Source organism: Strongylocentrotus purpuratus, unplaced genomic scaffold (assembly GCF_000002235.5).
Source record: "Strongylocentrotus purpuratus isolate Spur 01 unplaced genomic scaffold, Spur_5.0 spur5_scaffold_8, whole genome shotgun sequence".
Classification (NCBI taxonomy): Eukaryota; Metazoa; Echinodermata; class Echinoidea; order Camarodonta; family Strongylocentrotidae; genus Strongylocentrotus; species Strongylocentrotus purpuratus.
The window spans coordinates 24,227,300-24,248,546 of record NW_022145614.1 but is presented as its reverse complement, the minus strand read 5'-3'; the positions used below and the strand labels follow the sequence as shown (position 1 = coordinate 24,248,546).

Sequence of the window (21,247 nt, the reverse complement as noted above, 5' to 3'; positions counted from 1 at the left end):
TTGATTAAAAAAGTGTCTGAAAATAGGATAACCCTTGTTATCATTGTCTTTGATGGTTGTTGTTGTTATTACTGTCATTGTAATTATCATTAGTATTATCATTAACCTGCCTACTATTTTATTTATATCATAAAATATAGTATTATTATAGTAATTTATCATATTATTATTATTTTATCATTATCATTTTTATCATTATTATTTTTATTATTGTTATTATTATGATTATTATTGTAATAATTAATTTGCTCGTCAAAAAGAAACTTTCGGCCAACTGCACCATTGATCAGCCACTCTGTGGAGGGCTGTGAATGAAAATTTAGACAGTGATGTCTGGTGGAAGAAGACAAAGATCGTTTTCATGATAGCTATGCGTTTGATAATTTTCCTCGGCGACATAATGGTATCCTTTCCTCATTTTCATCTTCCTCATAGTTACAAGAACAAAGGCCGGTGCAGGCAAATGAACTCCAAGATCAGATGAGTAATGTTCACTCGAGCGAATAGCTGAAGAAATGTATTGAACATAGACAGAGCTAGCTCAGTTGAGAGATCGCGTTGCCAGTCACTACGTAACTAAGCGACCACCGGGCTATTGTAATAAGTCACTAGTGCGAAACACACGTGTAATGTTTGTGTGTACCGCAAATTACACAAATCTGGATGTCAGTTAGCAACAAGAACGCCACCGAGCAAGTCAACGTCGCGGCACTCTCCATATTTTCAAACTCATTCACTACTTCAACTCGCCAAAATGTTCAAAAACACATTCCAGAGTGGATTTTTGTCAATATTATACAGCATAGGCAGTAAACCTTTGCAGATATGGGATAAGAAGGTAAGTTTGAATATCGTAAAGTAAAATTTGACATGTGTTTTGATTCAGCAGCTGATGATTTTGCTCAGCGTATTTTCTGTCCATAACAACGCCTGGAGTAGCGGGGCAGCTTTTGATAGAAGCACTCACAACATGTTTACAAGGCCGAGGATAACATACAGATGCAGCTAGCAACAGATGCAAGCCTTTTTCATTCATCAACATTGTTGGATATTCATATCAAAGTTTTAAGGGGATAATTATAATACTATTTTCACTTGCATGTTACTTTTTAGATCATAATTTTTGACAGTTCTGTGCTTCATTTGTCCAATCTGAAAAGATTATTTCCGCCTGGCATTGCGAGTTCTTCATCAATGATGAGACTGAAAACGATCAGTTAGTATGAATGATGAGTATGACACTAAGTAAGGAGTGAGGTCAGGAATAGTGGGGGACAGTTGAGTGGATAGCCAGATGAATGAATGGCATGTCAATACTGACAATAGCTATCAATTTCAATTGACAGATAGAGTCTGCCTCAACAAAGTCATTATTTTAAACATGATTCTCAATGTATTACCCATGCTACCAACTTGGCTGTTACCGGTAGTTACTAGACTATGTTGTGTTAATACATAGACTTGTCAATTATTTTGATGTTGTTATAATGATCTAGACTAGATATAATTCAACATTAAGTGAATTAATTTCTTATGATTTCCTTTTCACTTTGTTATTTTAGGTGAGGAATGGCCATATCAAAAGAATCACAGACAACGACATCCAATCACTAGTACTAGAAATTGTTGGAACAAATGTCAGGTAAGTCCAGTCACTTTTTCCAATTATATTCTCGAAGCAGGGCTCAACTTTTTAATGTGAATAGACTTTTGCATTCTTTAGTTATAATATTCTCAAAAGTTGGCTGTCAAAGAAATTCAGTGTGAAACTGTGTACTTTATAGAGGATATTTTTATTTTTTGTTGTTGAATGTATTGAGTTTGACTCAAACTAGACTTCTACTGGTAGGGTCTAACATCTATTCTATTTTGCTTAATGTACTTTACTTTTAAAACTCTTTTGTTTTCTTGCTGCTGAAGCTAATTGTGGTCCACGACCTTGTAAATAACAAATACTTACAAAATGAGTTACACACATGTAGTATATATAAACTGCAGAGGTCCTAATGTGCTTTGTCATTAAATTTTAAGGACTTTGACTTAGATCTTCAAATTTATAACCCTATCTAATTTGACCTGCCTCCTTATTCACCCACAGCACAACATTGATTGAATGTCCGGCTGATGCAAGGAAGACACTCGGCATCAAGCTCCCATTTTTAGTCATGATCATCAAGAATCTAAAGAAGTACTTCACATTCGAGGTCCAGGTCCTCGACGACAAGAATGTGAGGAGACGGTTCAGAGCAAGCAACTACCAGAGCACAACGCGAGTCAAACCTTTCATCTGTACCATGCCCATGAGGCTAGACGATGGCTGGAATCAAATTCAGGTAGTTACTTCTTTTTTTTTAAACTGTAAATTTATGAAAGATCTGAATTTTTAGGGCTCCTTCCTCACTGAGAGAGGTAAACCGCCTCCGGTTGAATAAAACCTGTAAATGTGTCTGTGAATTGCACTGTTCACAAAGAAAAGCAGAGGGTGGGGGTGTAGGAATTCTTTTGCTCCAATGGCTTATGCATACTCACAGATCAGTAGGAATGATCCTCAATTGCCAATGTTATACTCTTTGCTGAAACAGATCATTTGAAAAACTTTAAATAAGTGTCACACAGTCTTTGTTGTTGACCCCCCCCCCCCCCCCCATCATTCTCTAAACTGATCTTTGACTTTTACATTCAACCCATTGCCCATTTTCAATCCTAACACGCATAGCATAACTTTTATACATTTAATTTTATGATTTCTTTTCATTTTGTTCCAAACAGTTCAACCTCTCAGATTTCACAAGGAGGGCATACGGCACCAACTACATTGAGACCATTAGAGTAAATGTAAGTATTTTCAACTTTTCATTTTTTTCTCCATCTTTTTATGCTTTTGTTTAATAGGGAGGAAAAAAAAAGAAAAGATATTTTTTTTTTTTTTTTTTAAATCGTATTTATGCATAAGTAGCACATAGCACCATACAGCTCTAATGCTGAACTTGGATAGTGATATAGAAATGGACACTTGTCATTCATGTGTATCTACCCTTTTAAATTCCTTTATTTAGTTTAATGAATTTGATATGTATTGATGTCTCTCAAATTTAGCAAGGTAGTAAAGGGTTTCACTAATCATCTGGTTCATTTATTTTATTATTATTATTTAATTTTTTGTTCCCAGATTCATGCAAACTGCCGAATCCGAAGAGTCTACTTCTCCGACAGACTGTACTCCGAAGACGAACTACCTGCAGAATTCAAACTCTACTTGCCCATTCAAAAGGGTATGGCTACCAAGAACTAAGGGATAACCTGGAAAATACAAAAGACTTGCAATACTAAAACCAAATCTGTTTTGGACGATGTGGAAGAACTTTACAATGTCGCTGGAAGACATTTTTTGCTTCACGCAAACTCATGGTGCACCTTCTTCTATTTTTAAAGGAGAAATTTGTTTTAGAAAATGTTCTTGAATTGTTATATGAAAAGGAACCATAGAAATGATAGAAAGATGGTTCTGTGCAATTTGACTCAGCATTGTTTTTAGATATTGGAGTCCCTTGGCAAAAGGATGAAGATAAAAAAGTCCCTCGATTTATACGGCTAAGGTTTGGATGTTTATGTAATGTGTCAGAGACTCCTATTTAAGAGAACAGCCTGTGCTTCATAAAATATTTAACCAAGTTAAGTGGGTGAAGCCTAGGACCCTTAGGAGAAAAACACATTAGATACTGGCTGAAATAAAACAGAGGAACAGAATGTTTTACATGGCATTGGAATCAAGTTTCAATATTTTTACAGAAAATATCTTAAGGATATCTCAAATAAATAGCAGATTGAAAAACTAATGATTTGACCTCATAGTATTACCAAATATTAAGTTGTGTATCGTTTTTGTTACTGTTAAGCTATTTAGATGTTGGAAATTTTTTTGATGAGGCCTAAAAAGAAAAGATGTTGTATTGCCCTTTAGGTGCCAAAACATCGGTTGGTCGGTCGGTCGGAAATCTTTAAAAAAACAAAAATAATAATAATTTATTCTCCCTCTTTGGGCTGATATTTCTCAGTTTTTAATGCTTTAATACAGATTTTTTTGTTATATTCATTGAAGATTTTTTCTCTCTAAAAAAATGGTTAAAAAAAAAGAAGAAAAAAAGAGGGCAATACAACATCTTTTTTTTTTTAACGCCTAAGAATGTTTCTGGTATATTGATTTCTGCTGCATCGCCAAATTGCAGTTAGGCATTTCTTCGTAGTAATGAGCAATGATTCAAATTTAATTGTGTGTGAGACAGTGTGTGTCAAATGCAATCGATTGGGGAATTGTTTTCATTGCAAATTTATGATGAATCTATTATTGTTCTTTCTTTTTTAAAACTGAAATTCAATGTTAAATAGATTCTATTATGTTTTACTTGTACATATATTCAAACACTGTAAATATTATTCTTATTCAAATGTTATGTACAGAATTGACATGTTATGAGTCAGTAATATATCCATGTTAATATTGAATTTATTTGTTTAAATTAATTTTGAATGCTGGTTGACTCAAAGTTGCCTCTCTTGTTATGATGTTACAATTCCTGTTCAAATATATTTATTTTTGATTCATTGAAATCAAAAGAAACATTCCTTTTTTCATCAATCCATTAAGATTATTTTCCACGTTGTATTGGAGTAGAGAGTGAGAGGGGAGAGAAACAAAGAAAAGAATTGATGATATGGAATAGAGACAAACAAATAAGGGGAAGGAAAGGAGAGAGAAAGAGAGAAGGGGGGGGGGGAGTCAGATATAAAGAGTGAGTAAAACATGAAAGTCAAAAGGAGGAGTTCAATACAAGATGAAAATTGTATGAAAAAGATGCATGGTACAAAGATGAATACAACATATGAAACTGAGAAAGAGAGAGAAAATAGGGAAGATATTCAATGGGAGGTCAGATAGAAAACTCCAGGAGAGTGAAAGCCAAAAATGAAAATAATGTTGAAGAGGGGAAGAGACAGAATATAAAACAGATAGACAGACTGAGGATAGAGTCAGAATGAGTGGAAATACAATTGAGAGAGAGAGAGAGAGGGGGGGGGGGGAGATAATAACACAAGACAGAGTAATATTGATTGGAAGCGACTGGACATAGAGTAATTTAAAAATATAGAAAAAAACCTAGCACTCCTTAAGAATACTTGATTTACTTGGCTTTAATGACTGGTAAGCTGTCCACCAAAGGGAATTATGTTGGTGAAAATTTGGCTAATCCTTCAAAAGATTGAAAAATTGAAACTCACACAAACACATCCATACATACATTCTGATAATAATGTCTCTAAAAACAATAAAATGCAGTTTGTTATGCTCCAAATGATATTAGATTATAATCAGATCATCATCAACTTCACCTGATCATTATCATCATCACCATCCTCATTCATCATCTTGGTCATTATCATCATCACCTTCATCATCATTATTCTCATCACCATCACTTTCATCCATTCATCTTGAATACCCACATTCAGCACATGAATCAATATTAACACTAGACCATAAGCAAATACAACTACAACAAACACTAGACCATAAGCAAATACAACAACATGAGACAAGTAATTTCATTTTTATAAAGTGTATTTTTGTCTTGAACTATATAAAAAAGACAAAGTAGACTTCGATTGTAAACAGATTACGTGAACATAATTTGACGATTCTAAGTGATTTCCAATAAGTTATCATGCACTTCATCTGAGAAGTCTAATAACTTACATAATTCTAAGAGTAAAACATAAATAATTTTCATAATATGCACAATACTTTTGATGGTGCATTTTGAATACAACATCTTCAAAAACCTAAGGCAAATAAGGTTGGTAAAACCTAATAATAAAACAAAAATAAATGATACTCTAGATGTCATAGGGCACCATCTCATTAAGAAACATTGTTCATAAATACAAAAACATGTACATTTATAAGGTAAACATGCTTTATGAATTGTTTAACGTTTGGATTTTAGGTCTGTATAGTAGCAGTTTCAAGAAAAGAAAAGAAAAATACTTGGGATCATGCCAAAAACATGGCCTGATTGGAGAAAGCATGAGAAAGGATACCAGGCAATAAACCTTTTAGAGTACTGTAACAGAGTTACATAACATATATCTATATACAGCATTATAAATGTTGTTCCAAGATTGATATGTACACATTAAGTTTAATCAAGATTACATACAGAGTTTGGATAAATTAATTTCCAGTCTAGCATTGTCATAAATTGTAAAGCTTTACTTTGTCTCCCCCACTTTCTTTCTCTTTAAGAAGCACAATGGCAGTGAAAGAATCTTTTCTAATGGTTTAACTATTCCATATCTAGTTCCCAAGAAGGAGAGACAATAATCCAGTTCCCCTTTATCTTAATATCTGGATCTTTAATACACAAAACTAGCATTTATAACTCAAGCATGCAGACCATTTGCAAGTGACCTTTTAAATTTTCATAAAATTCAGTATTTTCCTAGAGTTGTACAGAGAAATTGGAATTATAAATGGGAGCAACCTAATTTATGTAGGCATTGGGTTAGAATTCCCTCATTGAAGTTATTGAATCTAATTTTTAGTGATATGGACATAGTCATATCGGTAACTATGCAATTTCATGAGCTGTTACCATGCAGCCAATAGTGTGCTGTTGACTACTAATATGACATAGCAACTATCTACAGGAATAGTGAGTAGATGAAGCGAGTACCTACCAAAGTATAGTTTCGACAAGGCATGCAAATGAGTGAATAGTAAAAGCCTGAATGAATGACCTTTGACCCTGGATGCACAATGTGCTACACTGCACAGAATATCACAGACACAGATACAATGTACCACGCATACTTTGAACAATATATATAATTACAAAACAAAGACATGTAAAAGAGAAGAGTGAGCTTTAGCAAGGCCTCTTGTAAGTAACCAACATTCTTTGTTCATTGCTTGTACATAACCCATTGAAAGAATTTCAAATCAATCGCTGGTCGATGACCATGTCATCATGGTTGCCTTTTTTCTCCCCCTCTTCCAATTCAATTTATGTTTTTAATATAAACATGCATGTATTAAGAAATTAGGTAAATTGAAGTCTTAAATTGAAGAGGAAAAAGGAAGGAGTATGTGAATCATATGTCACTCATAAAAAAGGTAAAACATGATGTAAACAAGAAGCATGAACCATTTCTATCACAACTCTATTTCTGTCCTCACTGTATCTGCAGAAAGGAGCCATATGAATATGAATGCTGACTTAGATTCCAACTTCTTTCTTCCCCATAAGCAGGTATAGTTCATCAGCTTACTTCCCATTTCCAGGTAAAAGAGACCATTTCACAACTTTTCTATTTCCTAGGCTGTAGCTTACCCCCATTCCTGACAAAATAGACAACATTTCTTAATTATAAATATCATTTGAGTTAAGACATGCCTCACTAATACTGAAGCAAGATGGCATGGTACTTTGAAAATACATCCTCTTGGCGCCGACGGCAGAAGGGATGCCAGATCCCATTTGCTTGTGACGATACAGGAATCGCAGAAGTCGTACCGCCAATGTTCTACTTCATCGCATGATTGAAAAGTCAAGTGAGGTCTTTCTCAGCAATAAAGACATGTCCTTCCAGATTGCTGTCATGTTTTCATAGTGTCTTTGTTTTCACATTTACATGTCCCGTTGGGTTTAACTCCTGGGGTTACCTTTCTGCTGAACAGGCAAGTAGAGTTTGAATTCTGCGGGAAGTTCATCTTCAGAGTACAGTCTGTCGGAGAAGTAAACTCGTCGGATTCGGCAGTTAGCATGGATCTGTAAAATGAAAATAAAAAAACCATAAATATTAATACTATTTAAAATCCAATTTAACTTGTTGACTTACAAATTTCCAATCACTGTAGGCTTATAAAGGGAGCATCAATTAGTGACCTTGCAGGGTGGTCTAATTCCCCATGGCCAAACTAGTACAGACAGGCTTTAAGAGGACCAAATAAATTCTGTAAACTCAACATATGCATGGCTTTTGGGCATCCCATGGAGGTTTTGGAGGACCAAAGATTTTTTGCAGATTGAGAATTGAGATTATGCATTGAAGATGTGAAGAATTTTCCCTTGGCTCCCCCCCCCCCCCCCCCCCTGCAATCCCATGTGCTTGACATTAGCACCAAGGGTGTTTAACACTAAAGAGGGCACTGGGTACTATCAACTATCAAATGGTGGCAAGCTGCCATTTCTGTCGCATAGGTCCAATTCCACTTTAAAGAAGGTGCATAAAAGAGTCCAATCAGCAGTCTTCAAGAATAAATAGGTCATCTCCATCTTTCAATTGAATACAGGGAACCATAACACTACTTGAGAAGATGAAAAACATTCATAAAATTAAAAATATTGGCAAAACATACCTGAACTCGCAATGTCTCGATGTAGTTTGTTCCGTACGCTCTCCTTGTGAAATCTGAGAGATTGAACTGTGTGGTCAAAGAAAAAAAACAGAAATAATAAATATATTGTTGACAAAGAAAAATGCTTAAAGCTGAAAGCATCTGAATATATGATGCTTCATGAAGCCCCTTTGGTAATGGAACAAATAAGAAATATTTATCACTATCTACATGTAGTTATGTACCACCATCCTCTAGTCATCTAAATATGTAACAAATTACTTAATATCAACAAGTTTTATCTTCAAAGTAACTTGTTGCAGCTTATGTATTATCAGTACAATAAGAAATTTTCAAAAATCATATATTTATTTTCAAACCTCAGGTTTACAAATCTGAAGTTCAAAAAAATTTGAAGTAGATTATTAATTCATCTGATAAGGGCAGTATTAATTAGGATTGGTACATTTAAAATATATATGACCATCCCAAATGATGCTAAAGGCATAATTTACAATATAACTATGAATAAAACAACTACATACCTGAATTTGATTCCAGCCGTCATCTAGCCTCATGGGCATGGTACAGATGAAAGGTTTGACTCGCGTCGTGCTCTGGTAGTTGCTCGCCCTGAACCGTCTCCTGATGTTCTTGTCGTCGAGGACCTGGACCTCGAATGTGAAGTACTTCTTAGATTCTTGATGATCATGACTAAAAATGGGAGCTTGATGCCGAGCGTCTTGTTTGCATCGCCAGGACATGTGATGAACGTTGTGCTGACATTTGTACCCACAATTTCAAGAACTAGAGATTGGATGTCGTTGTCTGTTATTCTTTTAATGTGTCCATTTCTGACCTGTGAAAATAAGGAAAATGGATTCATTTAATGACAAGTTATCAAAAATCAAAACCATTACTTTGATACATATTGATTCACTTAATTCATAGCTAAGTTTTTTTCTTATTTAGCATAGAATAATTAAGAAAATGATTTACCCCCCCCCCCCCCAAAAAAAAAAAATATATATAAAAAAATCAATCTATTGCAGTGAGGAAGAGTCATATTTAAGAAGAAAAAGAATCTGATTATGCAAAATCATAGTATAAGCTACCGGTACATAATAATCAAAATCATCATGTGAGAAGGGGAAAAAAGACATAACTATATATCAGAATAAAAAAGTATATCCCTCTCTGTGAATATGTATCAAGCCTGTATTGTAATTTGTATACTATTATATCAAACAAATGTTAATGGGTCAACTTTGAAGTTCTCATGCTCTTAAAGGATAATACAAAATATAGTAATGGTAAGCGTATAGAGTAAATCATATATCGCATTATATTATTCACAGATTTATTGAATATTAATATCTTATATATCATGAAATGTAGATAAAAAATACAGCCAACAATCGATTCAAAGTGGGTTTACATTCTTAGCCATTTATCATTAAAAAAAATCATGATTCCTAAGCTTCATATCTCCTCAAAATTAACTTCTAAAATGCAGAAAATGTGGTTTAAATGTAATTGTCAAGGGACATACCAATTAAATACCGTTTCAGAAGAAAAATAAAGAATTCTGTTCATGTTTAGTTTCGGTTAATTGATGAGCAAATCGAGTCAAATACAGACAAGAACTTTACAGTCCTGACGATCCACATATCGTCGCGTTTTCACGAACCGGCACAGCCCAACGCGCAACGAAATAAGTACATTCTGAGAAAAACGCGTTTTACGTTTAGCCCGTTTTGAATTCGCCAGAAACATGCCTTATGTCAAATTTTATATCACAAAATACATATCAATGAAAGGAAAATATTCTGTATTTTCTATACATTCCATTTGTTAAGCATAATGACAATTACTATTAATATTACGAAGCTTTGGACTCTCGTGCCGGTTCGTGAAAATATTATTTTGCTGTTTACGTAGCAAAAAAATTTTCACGAACCGGCACAAGCCACTGTGTCGTTTTTCCTATGTAACTTTACGCGCAAGACAAAAGCGCTCGCGCTGTCTTAGCGCGTATTTTATTTTCACGAACCGGCACAACCGCCTGTGTCGCGTCGTCTAGGTCTTGTAAGCGCAAAGATATTTTCACGAACCGGCACAGCCCATTGACTTATAACGGCGCGTGCCGGTTCGTGAAAATATGAATCGTGCTTTTTGGCTCGTGTGTTGTTTTTGTCATTTGTGTAACCATGGATATCTCAAAAACTAAAGCGTTTTGGATGCTGAAATTTGGTGAGATGAAAGATTGTTGATAACTTATGCTAAAAATGCAAAAAAAATAAAAACTACATTTTGAAGGGATTTCGGTGGCTTGTGCCGGTTCGTGAAAACGGCGACGATATATAGAAATAACATGAAAATATATCAAATTTAGTTTAAGAGAGGAAATATATATATATATATATATATCTTATTGATATGATGATACATAAACATAAACACAAACAGAGCAACTATCACAAGAGCGCACAACATCAATAACAGGCACCGGGACCAACAGTGCACTGTTTGGCACATGACCGCTCCAGTGCTGCTAAGCAACACCCCTCTCCGTGCATGCATAGGATTGCATACCACTACCACTGCCAGCGGAGGGTGTACACGTTAACCAGAAAGGCGCGCATGCCGGAGTCCCTGCCATCACAAAATTCGTCTTAAAATTCCACAAAACTCACCTTCTTATCCCAAATCTGGAGAGGTTTGCTGCCGATGCTGTAGAGAATCGACAGGAACCCACTTTGAAACGTATTTTTGAACATTTTCGGTTAATTTCTAAGCTCTTTGTTGCAGAGAGGAGTTTCGCACGTCAGGTCTCTGTGACCTCGTTGATTGCTAATGGCGAATCTAGCGAACTGGCGGAGCTTGTGTTGTCGTTACGGCGCGAGGGCGCTGCCCATAGTTCCATCACCATGGAGACTTCGTTGCACCTGCTATGAATGGACTGGTAGTACACGATCATCGATGCGCAAAGGTTTTCTCGCACAAAGCACTTCGGTGTCTTGCGAGACGTAGATGTTAGACGTTACCAATCAGACGTTAAATATATATGGTTTACGATTTCCCGCTTTCCAGTGCACGTACTTCTCTCTGTTTAATATGTAGAGTAGAGCAGCGTTTGATTAAAAAAGAAGAAGGAACATGATGTGTTTTTTTGCCAGCTAAATTAATTACATAACCCAGGATAAACTTGCAAATTATTATTTAGATAAGGGTGTCTATGTAGAACTAATTATGAAGATATAACTTGTCTATATTGATAATAAAATCAAAATAATTATGTCTAAAACAATGTAGTAGGCTTTTTTCTATTTTGAATATCAAATTCTCTTGTTGAAGTATGTATGTGCTATTTCCATTCATCAAGCAAAACATTTAATATGAAGCCCATGTTTTCCTTTCACGTCAACCAAGCTACAAGTGTTTACAAACTCAGACTAGCTATGTACGGTGTTTGTGTGTGCTTCCTTCGGTGTTGACTGTCTACGAGGAAACACTACATGACTAATTTGGTGTAAAATCGCTGGGATGAGGGCTTGAAAGAGTCATCAGTCAATGGGAGAGCTAGTAGAAGCAATCTGATTGCGGCGATTATTGTTTGGATCGGGGGGCTTTAGCTTATATGCTCGGCTTATCGGCTTTGATAATTTCTAAAAGAATAGACCACTCTTTTTCTTCCATTCATGACTACGCTCAAAATAACTTTAGCCAAGTTTAGTTTAGCGATACAGTTGCCGCGGGGAACGTCAGCACATAGTCAAACACAAAGCTCTTCCATGAAGATGGTAGATCATTTGAAAATATATATTCTGTCTTCGATCTATATCTAACAGAGTGTTGTCAATAAGAACCAAAAACTGAGGACCCTGCTTCAAAAGATATAGTCACAAGTCCATTCTGTGTTATAATATCAGAACAAATACATTTTCATATATATCTTGAGTTACAATTACGTGTATAAATTGCGATTGCATAAAGATGATAAACATATTCATATATAGTAAAGACAATGTTAAAGTTGTCCAATGATGAAAAGTATGACATCCGGATATAGCTGTTAACATCCACATACATTTTACATCATCTGGTTGCCATGGAAACCGAACTGGCATCCTGCCTGTTCAATTTTGATTAGCACCGAAGTGACCCAACGATACTGATGCAGGCGCGTACACAGGGGGGGGGGGGGGGGGGGGGGGGGTTAAACCCCCTTTGTATTTTTTTCGTGTAAACCCCCCCCCCCCCCTTTGGTTTTTTTTCCCATGGCTGACCTAAAAAAGCTGACCTTACCCCCCCCCCCCCCAACGGAGCAAAATGTCAAATTTTCAAATTTCGAGACAAAAAAAAAGTGTCCTCTTACCCCCCCCCCCCTGCACTATGGAGGCGGGGGGGGGGGCATTAATTGGTCTTAATAGGTAGAACTGGAAAACATGTGAAACGGAACAAGACCATCGAGTACGTGAGATAGGGTTGTTGCAGGTTGTCTGTCCTTCTTTTTTTTTTTTCTTTCTTTCCATTAAGACAAAAAAAAGTTGTTGTCATCATTCATGTCATCATTGGGGGCCGGGGGGGGGGCATGTTTCCGTAGCTCTGCGCCAATGATTTTGATAGCATCTGAAATGAAAGTGACAACAGGCTTGTGTTTTACATTACGACGACTCATCAACTATTCTTCGATTTAGGAAGAGGAATTTTGAAATGAAACAGAACCTAAGCATCAACTTTTCAAAATTCAACACTTATAAACTGTCTATTGAAAATTGTATTATAACAAGAATTATATCGTTCTCGTTCCAGATGGCGCCCTCTTTTTTTCTTCTTCTTCTTCTCTCTCTCTCTCTCTCTCTCTCTCTAAACTTGTAAGCTTCTCTGTGAATTTGCGCCGTTAGAATAGAGACATATTATTATTATTATTATTAACAGAGATGATACTTAGTATTTATTTAATTGCTTTCTTTCAGACAGTATATTGTTTGGAACAATTCCTCGCGATCAGAAAAGACACCAGGCCTTTCAAAAGCCCTAAGCATATACCATCTACGTTTTAGAATATGCGACAGTCTGATACTATTATTACCAGCCCTGGTATAGATTATTGACAGACATTTCCCGATTGTTTTAAGAATAGGCTTTTTGAAATCAAATCGATATGTGATTCATATCTTATCTAACGTTGTGGTATGTTATTGTAAATAATAGCTTATTTGTATGTCTGGACCTCCCTGAAGAACATGCTCAATATATCAATGGCTCTGAATAGAGCAATCCAGTCGTATGTTAAACAAGTATTCGTTTCATATTTTATTGTTCATTATTATGTATGTACTGTATTTAACTAGTTATCATTTTCTGTACTAAAATAAACTAAGTAACCAACAAAACATGTACTCAAATTTGACATTCTCATTCTAGGAGGAAAATAAATGGTACAATCCCAAGTCATTCATTCATTCATTAATCCACACAGCAACTTTCTATCATATCGATGATGCACCTTGCTCACACCAGCTAGGGACAAACTACAGACCGAACAAGCATTTTATTACCATAATGGCAATTCCTGGAAAATGAGGTAGAAAATATGCACCTAATTCCGATATATTATATGTAATTACTGATTTTTTTCCAATTGTGCCTTATGCCATTTACTTTGTAGTTGTGATTGAGCTTACCAAATAATTATAACGATGATAATTATATAACAATTTGTTGTTACCTATGTTCAAGTCAAACGTTCTATTCTGTATCCATCTGTATCTTATTGATGTTTATAATCTGTAATCTTGTACTGACATGCAAAGAAACAAATTCCCAATAATTGGACAATAAATTTGAATATGAATATGAACAATAATAATAAAAATTGAATAAAAAAAAAAAACAGTCAGTTTGAGTGTGTGGCCGAGGTACATTATTGTATAAAGGTCTTTTACACGAACACCAAGTTTCTTTGTAGAAATTTGAACTGAAAGCCAAACAAAACCTAGTAGGATATGACGAATGGACAAAAAATATAAACAAAGTATATATAACATTACGCCAAAGACGCTTAATAACAAAATTAAAGGATAAAACAGTCTCTCCGATACATAATGTTTCTTCCACTTTATTTACAGCTATGTTCATGTACAGAATATAAATCAAAATTAGAACCTACATTGTGAAAAGCAAACATTTTCATAATTAAGCTAAATATACCTTGTATGTTTTCAGGGTACAGGCCTAAGTTTGATTGTAAACATTTTACTCTTTATAATGAGTGCACCAAATCTAAAATAGCATTTACCTGAAACTGTATGCAATACTTTAGTTAGTATTAGGCCTTTATAAAAATGTTGTTGTATTGCCCTTTAGGTGCCAGCACCTAATATTTACCTATATATATTTTTGGGTGTTTTTTTTTCTTCCCTCTTTGGGCTGATATTTTTCAGGTTTAATGCTTTGATACATATTTTTTGATGCATTAAACATTTTTTTCTTCGAAAAAAACGGATAAAAAAAAAAATTATAAAAAGCTGATCATAGATTTTAAAACTTTTGGATCCGTCGCAAAGGGCAATACAACAACTATTTTTTCTAAAGCCTTATACCTTAGGTATCATAATATACAGCACTAACAATAGAGCATAAATCGATTTCAATTCAGGCTCATATTATACACATCTTGATGTAATTTGGCTCATATAATAATAAAGTCCTAAATGATCATTTGGATCTTATTCAGCTAGTTTGGAAAACATTTAAAACAAAATCAATGTATCTATTTCCTTGCCTGTATACTGTTAGAAACAAGATAAATAATGGATAAACAAATGCCTTTATATTTGATGAGCAAACTAAAATCTGGCAAATTTTACACACAAAAAATATTTTCAAAATAACAAGATATCACCCACTTGGGCAATCAACTGCAAGAGTTGGGCTGACACAATCATCTATTTCCTCAAGTTTGACATTTTCTATTTATATTATTTTCTACAGGGAAGTGGCAAAAAAAAATCGAATTATAAATCAGATGAACGGAAATCTTTCATATGAAAAAACTCTTCCAATATCATAAATCTCATGTCATTTGTGGATTGCAATTTTATTTGTATAATTATAATGTTTCCACTGTAGAAGTTGGGCAAGCACACTTTGTTTGGGCCAGTATATAATCACAATGTAATAAAGGGGATATGAATAGACAAGTTAACAAAAAAGTATACAAAGACTAAGCAATTGAAAGAATATATGAATATGATAAGCAGTGAATTCCACCATTCATGAACGACTGACAATTCATTAATTTTGTATACAATTTCACTTTTTTTACAGTGCAAAATTGAACATGAAAAAATAAACAACAATGATCAAATAACAAGTACAGTACATAATGAAAGGTTATGAATAGCTTCAAATACAGAATACTACAGCTTATCTTGTATTCATCGATGAATAACTACTATATAAAATAAATTAAATTAAGTAGCAATGAGCAACAAATGACAATATCTGTATACAGAAAAACTAAAGAGTTTGCAAGATTCATCAAGCATCTTGGAGAAACCTGTGTTTCCCTCCTTTTTAAAATAAATCACTTCTAAAATCATAGATAAACTGTTTCAAAATATTAATCTGAATTAGTCTTTTGATAGCCTTCAAAGAACATCTTTTTGTTGTTGTTATAAACATACTCCTAAACATAAAATTTTGATGAGAATGTGAATATGAAATCAACCACTCTGCAGCCCTCATGTGTACAGGTTTTCAAAAGGAATTTCAAAAAGAATACACATGTTCTATTTACATAAATATGGCCTAAGTTTGGGAAAAATCATGCTCAAGGATGGTCACAACTCTCATTGGTTTTGAATCCAGGACTTTCAAGTTAGTGTCCCTTCCAACAAAGTTAGTGTGGGGCCCTGTATGAAGGTTGGAAACCTGTACAAATGAAGATTTATTTGAGCACACCATGTTTTGTGAGCAAACTCTAGATATGAGTATGACTACCATTTAATCATCGACAACAAATGAAGAATTGGAAATACAATTGCTCATATTTTTATCATTCAGTAAAAAAAGTTATTACGTGTCTGATGCTGTGATAAAATACAACTACCGTAATTCACATTCATACAGCTTTGCAATGTTGATGGATTTGACTAGTTTCTCCGAAAATGAAAATTTCTGCCTAATACTCCACTTAACAATATAAAGAAACTGTTATATTATCTTCCAGTTCCACATATTCCTTTAATTTTCAGAAAGCACAATAAACTGCCTACTGATATGTAAATATATTGTTAATTGTTTGCTTAGAGCAACAAGAGAGTTAAAACTTTTTTTCCCTTTACAGACTTTACACAGAGCTAATGACATTATGGCTCTATGCAAACTTTACTTCAATGTACGAACTTTACTTTAGCAAACAACGAAATACCAAGAATAAACCTACAGTAGTAAAGAGAATGCAACTGTGATATGCCTAGGATATATAATACACACATTATTCAACCGGTACATGTGTAGCAGGTGACTTTCAAGAGAACCAATCAATGCAGATCATTATTTATTTACATATATATAGCACGTCATTGGTTAACACTTTCTTATTCACAGTTTACTTTGTACAAACAACATCATCAGTTTTTGCATTGATTGTTTTCATAAATCGTCTCTGTATGTATGCATCATCGCATATAAGTATGTACATCTATATAGGCTAATTCAATTTCAAATCCTGACAAAAATCTCCCCCTTGAATAATGAACACTTATTCTTACTAAAATGAGATTAGATATTTACTTCTGAAACACAGAAGATTACGATATTTATTAGTGTGGTTCAATTGATTGTTGGAAACATTCATGAAAAATTGCGATAGACATTCCAAATTCAAAACAATGCAGGACACCAAGCAGTGTGCAGCGAAGCATACGTGTGACTCAGACTGATCACTTAGCTTGAGAAAGTCCACAGGAGTGGATGAAAGCTAAGGTGGTAGAGGCTTAAAAGCTAAGGTTGGTAGAGGCTTAAAAACTACATGTTATCATTATCCCCAACTGATGAAAGTTTTCTGTATCAATACACCTTTGAAGTGTTGGAATCTGATAACATTCAGTCTTTTCCAGATATAAATCTTACTTTTTACTCTATATACATACCAAGCTTTAACGTTTTTCAATAACAGAATAAATGAAAACGGCAATGATTGAGAGATTTTGCAGCTAATGATTATAATTGCACGACTACCAAGTCTATCATTTCTTGCAAGTCATAGAGTCTATAGAAAAAATGCATAAACTTGATTTAGCTCTCATTTGAGTTGTTAGCTTTCTGGGCCACTATCAAGTATCAAACAATATTTTTCAGACAGAAGAAAATCAGTCACCAATAATTCTAAAATTAATTTCATTACATGACCAATAACAATGTCACTCAGCAACAGATGTGCCAAGAAGATGTTCAAAAGTTGTTTTCCTGTTATTTATTAAAATCAATTGCATTTTTCAATTTCTCCCCTTTTAAGCAGGCTCAAACAAAACATTTCAGCTATTTTTTTGTAGTCTCGAGCGAGTTTTTGTGTGCAATGATTTTCAGAGTACCGGTATGTGATTTTCTGCAAGATGTACCGTAGTCATATTGTAATAATTTGCATGGTTCCAAAACCTAATACTACATAAGTTGCTTTTCCCTACATAATCATTTTTGAGAAATGCTTCTAGATATTTTCTTTCCAAAGGTAATACTAACACCAGCACTCAACATAATCTCTAACTTTTATACACACACAATTGAACACCTTGTTGGCAAAGGTCAAATGCACGTCATGTTGTAGTAGTGATACTCTCTGGGACATTCCTACAGGTCAAGGACACAGTGAGAGATTCAGTTTTGAGGACAATGCGCCGCGACAGAGCTGGGTTAGGAGAACTGGACCCCAACCTTGGGTTGGCATTGAACAGCCCAAAAGTGGTGCTAGGATCTGGGAGCTCATTAGCATGAGTCAGGAACAGGTCCTTAAGCAGTTCCAGCTCCTTGTGGAGCAGCGTGACCCTCTGCTCCAGGTCTGCGTTCTCCTTCTTCAGCTCTGTCACCCGTACCTCCGTCTCGGAGGCCTTCTGCCGGCTCTTCTGGCGACTCTTCCGCACAGCTTCATTATTGCGCTCCCTACGCCGCTTGTACTCATCGCTGTCCTTCTCACACCCACTCTTCTTCTTGGAGCTGCTTCCTACCTTCCCGCCGCCAGCCTTGAGATCATCCTTGGACAGTTCGATGCCTGTAGAGTCTGGGACCATGTCATTCTCTTGGCCAGTCTCGTGTCCGGATGAGGGGTTGCTTGTCGATGGCATATCTTTAACTGGGGATACAGGGACCACATTAATCTCTTGGCTTGTCTCAGGTTGAGGCACCGAGGAGTGGCTACTCGAGGATGCCATTTCTCTGGCCGGGGGTTCGAAGACTACAATAATCTCTTGCTTGATGTTCTTTTGAGGCAACAAAGAGGGGTTGCTTGTGGATGCCATATCTAAGGGTTGACAAGGCTGACTGTTCTTCAGATAGCTAATCACTGTGGCTGATCTGTTCACGGGATGGTAGGTAGCTAACTTACCACATCGCTTTACAGGGAGGCCATGGTGGTATCTCCAGATGTAAAGAGAAACCAAAGAAAACCTGAAAAATAACAAAAGAAAATTAACGTAAAACTAAAAATATGACCCCCCCCAAAAAAACAAAACAAAACAAGAATGAAATAGTGTAGTCTCCTCAAGCATGATGAAAGAATAAAAAAATAACAAACCCTGAAAAAACAAGGAAAGGAAATGAAAGTTGACTTGTTATCAGTATAACCTCTGAAGTAAAATTATGCCCAAACGGCCATACAAAAATTACATTTAAATACAATGACAAAAATGTTAAAAGGATATGCTGCAATTTCCCTGAAGAAGAAAATCAAAATAATAAATAATATAAATATTAAATGTAAATGACGGTTTCCTATCAAAATCTTAAATAAACTTCATCATTTACAGGTTACCTTCGTCGTACCATCTTTTTCAAATGTATTTGCACTTTGAACAATATTAAACACTGAGTTTTAAAAAAAAACTATTTGTTTGGTTTTCTGCTTTCACTTTGATGCAAACATTTATTGTGTTGATCTATCAACGTAAGGAAAACAAACAAAAAAACTCTTTGGGCATATTCTACATCAATGGAAGACATTTGAAAAGTGGAAAATTAAATACAATCTACTTTCTAAACTGTTCATTACAACTCTGAATATTTTACAGAACTAAGTCGAGGAAAAAAAATGAATGAAAAAATGAAAAACAAGAAACAAAACAAGGTTAACAAACATCAATAATTGAAAATAATGTTAGACATCAAATTTGTTCTTAATTTTAAATTTAAATTAGGACAATGAACAAGAAAACAGACATGAACCAATAACAATGCAGAATCACGCCTTTCGAGGGATAAATCATTCAACAATATTCAGTGAGTTTGAGAGTAATGTTGTTAGCAATAGCTATTCGGTTCATCAGTGTTCATGGAAATGCAACTTGTAAAAAAAAATTGTAGTACCCAGTAGACCTAATCACAATTCAATTGCGCAATACTTCCCCTATATAAATTGTGCAATTCTCTATCATTGGTCTAGATCTAGTCTATATATAGATATTAGGATCTACATAGAAACCAGCAATTAAATAAGCAGAAAATAATTGTATTACAACAACGATCTTAAACATTTAAAAGAATGAAGAAAAAAAAGGCATTGGCATTGGCCATTGGCTATTGGTACATTATTTTATACACAAGTCATAAACACGGAGAACGAGATTTTCTGTGCACAACAATGTATTGTATGCACAGAGCAATAAATTCAAAATGCATACGATCGCTTGTAAAATTGGGAGTGGTTAATTTACTCATTTCCGCGCTTTTAGAAGCCATGGAAATACATGAAATTCATAATAAGAATTGCACATATCCAAACGTGCTTATACACTGAAATATATATTTAAAATAGTTCTTACCTCGCTGAATTCGAGTGTTTTTAGCACCGTTTCCCTCGCCGTAGAGCAACGGTACGTGTCAGTTCAGCGCCGCCTGTGTATAAAGTATTGCCGCAAAAAAATGCATCAAAACAAACACACGCTCCTTTTTCCAGGGGTATTGTGCAATAGATCTACAACTCGGGAGTGTCAATTGAGGTTCGTACATATACACACAAGTACGCTACACTAGTGTACGGTTAACACACACCACACACACACCGAATGGGAAAGTACCGCGAAAAAGTGTTTAGTTGTTACGCAATATTATTCTGGCATTGGGGGTGAGAAATAGATTTTGAGCAAGAGTCAAAGAGAAAGGGAGCTAACTAAAGATAGATAAATCGGAAGGACAAGTAGGAGTGAAGGAGATAAACGAAGAGGAAGAGAAGGAGAAGAAGAATGAACCTTGTGAGGGGGAAGAATATAAGAATGAGTAGATCTAGGGAAAAAGAATAACAAGAAAAGAAGAATATAGAAGAAGAAAAAAAAAAGAGGAAATAAAGATCGAAAGAAAGAGGATGATAAGAAGAAGACAAAAACAGGAAAGCAAGAGAAGATAGGAAATATGACAAAAAGAAAGAAAACTGATCAGCTATAAACAAGGAAAAAGAAGCCTCCATATCTTTTCATCCCATTCTTTCTCATCTCTCTGAAACTTATATTTTTCCTTGTGTTCAATTTAGTCAATGTACCTGTCATCCATCTTTCTTTTGATCCAAACTCTCATAAACATGGAATGACTGCAATTCTCTTTTGTTTTTCCCCTTTCTTTCTCTCCCTCTCTCTC

General features: G+C 34.9%; 3 protein-coding genes across 3 annotated transcripts; 1 reads left to right on the top strand and 2 right to left on the bottom strand.

Moving 5' to 3' along the window:
• The first annotated feature begins 650 nt into the window (after positions 1-650).
• LOC115920314 (cilia- and flagella-associated protein 20-like) lies at positions 651-3,919 on the top strand. The gene is made up of 5 exons (XM_030975871.1): positions 651-838; positions 1,563-1,642; positions 2,099-2,333; positions 2,770-2,835; positions 3,170-3,919. Exons 1-5 carry the CDS (start codon positions 755-757, stop codon positions 3,290-3,292), a joined length of 588 nt encoding a protein of 195 aa, XP_030831731.1. The 5' UTR covers positions 651-754; the 3' UTR covers positions 3,293-3,919.
• Positions 3,920-5,599: 1,680 nt separating this feature from the next.
• Positions 5,600-11,273, bottom strand: LOC592540 (cilia- and flagella-associated protein 20). Its single transcript, XM_792057.5, is given in 5 exon segments — positions 5,600-7,826; positions 8,417-8,482; positions 8,941-9,092; positions 9,095-9,254; positions 11,092-11,273. Coding segments are annotated over 5 exon segments (585 nt in total). The 5' UTR covers positions 11,176-11,273; the 3' UTR covers positions 5,600-7,703.
• Positions 11,274-14,497: 3,224 nt separating this feature from the next.
• Positions 14,498-20,489, bottom strand: LOC115920296 (CCAAT/enhancer-binding protein gamma-like). The gene is made up of 2 exons (XM_030975834.1): positions 20,440-20,489; positions 14,498-19,069 (listed from the first exon to the last, which is right to left on the bottom strand). Exon 2 carries the CDS (start codon positions 18,919-18,921, stop codon positions 18,223-18,225), a length of 699 nt encoding a protein of 232 aa, XP_030831694.1. The 5' UTR covers positions 18,922-19,069; positions 20,440-20,489; the 3' UTR covers positions 14,498-18,222.
• Between the last annotated feature and the right edge of the window lie 758 nt (positions 20,490-21,247).

Coding starts and splice junctions, on each gene's coding strand:
- LOC115920314 (XM_030975871.1), top strand. CDS start 755: ATGTTCAAAAACACATTCCAGAGTGGATTTTTGTCAATATTATACAGC. Junction 2,334..2,769: donor ATGGCTGGAATCAAATTCAG/GTAGTTACTTCT, acceptor TGTTCCAAACAG/TTCAACCTCTCAGATTTCAC. Junction 2,836..3,169: donor TTGAGACCATTAGAGTAAAT/GTAAGTATTTTC, acceptor TTTTGTTCCCAG/ATTCATGCAAACTGCCGAAT.
- LOC115920296 (XM_030975834.1), bottom strand. CDS start 18,921: ATGGCATCCACAAGCAACCCCTCTTTGTTGCCTCAAAAGAACATCAAG.